The sequence below is a fragment of the Tribolium madens genome, unplaced genomic scaffold, assembly GCF_015345945.1.
Source record: "Tribolium madens isolate multiple individuals breed KSU strain unplaced genomic scaffold, Tmad_KSU_1.1 Scaffold_11;HRSCAF=98;Tcas5.2_LG3b, whole genome shotgun sequence".
Lineage (NCBI taxonomy): Eukaryota > Metazoa > Arthropoda > Insecta > Coleoptera > Tenebrionidae > Tribolium > Tribolium madens.
This window is the reverse complement of record NW_025400975.1, coordinates 4,950,044-4,953,277: the sequence shown is the minus strand read 5'-3', so window position 1 is coordinate 4,953,277 and position 3,234 is coordinate 4,950,044. Positions and strand designations below refer to the sequence as shown.

At 32.5% G+C, this 3,234-nt stretch overlaps 1 protein-coding gene across 1 annotated transcript in view; it reads left to right on the top strand.

Moving 5' to 3' along the window:
• LOC123016154 (LIM/homeobox protein Lhx9-like) overlaps positions 1 to 2,898 on the top strand; it is a 31,452-nt gene extending 28,554 nt beyond the window's left edge. Inside the window, exon 4 of the mRNA XM_044416379.1 lies at positions 2,170 to 2,898. Within this exon, the coding sequence (XP_044272314.1) occupies positions 2,170 to 2,624 (455 nt within the window). The 3' untranslated portion in view covers positions 2,625 to 2,898. The remainder of the gene's footprint in view (positions 1 to 2,169) is intronic.
• The last annotated feature ends 336 nt before the right edge of the window (positions 2,899 to 3,234 follow it).

Here is a 3,234-nt window from a genome sequence, read left to right as displayed (position 1 = left end):
GTTTATTGATTGATTATGATCTATTTCCAAGTACAACAACTGGTATGGATGATAATGATAATGAAATTCTAGTCTACTTGTAGCTACACAAAAACTTTTTTTTTCATTTAGTTGAACGACATCTTCAGGTTATATAMARTTTTAGTTAAAATACAAAGAATTACATTTTTAAGATGTTAATACTACATTTTCTTGTGATTTTAATAAAGTGAAACGGTGAAGCCTTGAAGCAGTCACCAAACCGGTAGTGTAACGAATAAAAAATATATTTCTTTTAATTATTTGCAAAAAACACTACAAAAATTACAATAGCGAAAATTTGGGACATTTCGTATAAGTAATTTTTGTGTATTGAGTAGTCAAAACAAGAAAAATTGTAGAAAAATGACAAAACATTAAATTTCTTAAATATTTTAAAACTTAAATTTATTTATCTACAATAGAAAAAAAAAAACTATAACTTTCTAAGCCAATTTATCAATTGTTGATAAAAAGAAGAAATTTTACAGTATTTGCATGATGAACACATAAATCACACAAATATTAAATAAAAGTTACCTTTTTTAATGTATTATTACAATGTACTCACAAATATAGGGTAATTTAAAAATGTCGGACCAACTCTTGAATGGTGATAGAAGACTTTCAACAAAGCATAAAAGTAAAGTCAGATTTTTGTTTCAAGCTTTTTTTTGAAAAAAAACAGAACTGCTAATTTTTATATAATCATGTAAGAATTTTAGTTTTTTATTTCCGATGTTGTTAGATTTAATTTATTGTTGAATTTTGCTAGTTTGTTAAAAGGATTTTACATCAAAAGACACAAATTGGTGATTTTTTTCAACAGGTACCTGTTCAGTTTTACAGATCTGCCGTTTTCGCTAACTAATTTTAAAAATATATGATCTGAACGGCCAAAAACTTAACTCAAAATCTAATCTTTAAGAGCTATATCTATAAAAAAAGGTCAAACAATTTTTTGTTATGGGAACTTTTAACTCAGTTGGATATCCTTTATCATCACTCAAGAGTCCRACACTTTTAAATCATCCTGCATAAAGCAAAGTGAAAATAAATGATAAAAAAAATAATTGTAGAAACATTGATTATAATAAAGGAACAGTTTTTTTGTTTCTAAAATTTTTTATGGTATTAATACTAGGTACTATAAGTAGGTATTATTTTTTAATTTTCTGGCTTAAAAGCTTTTCATTCACAAAGTTAATTTTTTGATTTTTTACTTTTGGTCTTTGTTTATTTATATTTTTAGTATTTTTATAATTAATTCTAAAATGCACTGACGACTATCATTTCTTAAATTATTTCTGTAAAAATTAGATAGTCTGTCTATATTTGCTTGCATTTGCTTGAATGATGCAGTTGAAACAATTAACGTTTTGGGCCTTTAGCAATAAAAAATWAAAAAAAACTCAATCCTTCAATTATAAAGGTTTGTTTCCTTTGGGATTGCTTCAACAGCTCGCTGGTCGCTTTGATAATAACAGCTTTACAACCACCCTCGTTAAATCCCTCATGTACTAGTTTGGTAAGTCAAAAACCATAAAATTCGTGTAAAAATAGTTGTAAAACTGTTGCGTATTGCTCATAGAGTGAATTGTTTTTAAGCTTTTAGTTCAATTATTTTATCAAAAGATAATAAACTCAAGTACCTACCTATATAGTTTTTCAATTTTTGGTTTAGTTAATGTTTTAGTTTAATGTCACGGCGACCAATAAAAATTAATTAGAAAAACTTGTATAGAATTCACATAAACAACCAAGACTCCTCTCTATTCATTCCTTTCAAAAGCTCGSCTACGTCGTTATTGACAAAATCTCAATCAGCTCAAGGGTTGCGAAGCTATCGCAGTCCTCTCAATGTTTGTGCTCATGCAAAGCACTCGAGCACGTCTCTGAGGGTTGTTAAAGCGAACGTTGCACCGCCACCCGCCCCCAACTCGAGCACCCTCCACATCCCGAACAAACATAATTAATACGCACCTCCGAATAAAAATATTACACCGATAACTTCTTTCAAATCCTCTCAACCGCCAATTACCTCGGAATTCGATAAAAAGCYGCTCGATACAAAAACCGGTAGTYGCGGAAACCCATCGATCAACCCATGCCAGTCCATCAACCATCTCTGATTTACKGCCGTTTTTACAGAAATGCTCCAACAAGGCGACCTTTCGTCGTCCATGGAGTCGCTTTCGTACGACTCGTCGGTGACGTCYCCCGCGTCCAGCAATGGACACCAGCCCCAGAGGACCAAACGCATGCGCACGTCATTTAAACACCACCAGTTGAGGACCATGAAGACGTATTTTGCCATCAACCAAAACCCAGATGCGAAGGACTTGAAGCAGTTGGCGCAGAAAACGGGGCTCTCGAAGAGGGTCCTCCAGGTGTGGTTCCAGAACGCGAGGGCGAAATGGAGGAGGAACATCATGAGACAGGAAGGGGGGCAAAACCAGGGACAGAGTCAAGCCAATGGGCCCTCTTCAGTGGGCTCGGGGATCATGGGGGAGAGTAATAGTTTATCGCACCAGTCGCTCGACGATTTGCACCACCATTTGCACTCGCAGAATTCGCAGACTTTGACGTTCAGTGATATTTATTAGAAGTAGTGACACTGTAGACACTAGTTAGGTACACACACGCAATGTTCCTTTATGATAGTGATAAYTGAATGATTTTATCAGTTGTTTTCAGTTGAGGATTTTGTTAGTGAATAGATTGCACGATGATTTTTGAGGATCTTGTAGATATGTCGTTGTTTGTACATAAGAATATACGTTAGTGATAGGTGAGAGTATTCGAGGAATATTTATAATTTTGTATGGTTGTGCGATGCTGTCATACATGTACGGTGTATGTCTACAAGGAATAAATGTATATAATTTATAATCCGACTATTTTTATTTCCTAGCCTCTAGATTCAATAATTAAAAAAAAATAATAATAATAAAAATAAACAAAAGTACAACAAGTACACAAAAAAGATAAAACAATAGCACATACAGGCTGTGTCAAAATACGCCCCCAGAAAAAAATTTCAAATAAKATAAGATACCAAGAACATGGAAAAAATGTTTCACAAATTTTGACATTTATTTTTTGACATTTTACATTTTTTTATGTTTATTTAATGATACTGATGATATGGTAGGTATATGTTTTTTATAATTATTTAGTAAAAATTTTGCCAAAAAAGCCACAAATAACATGATA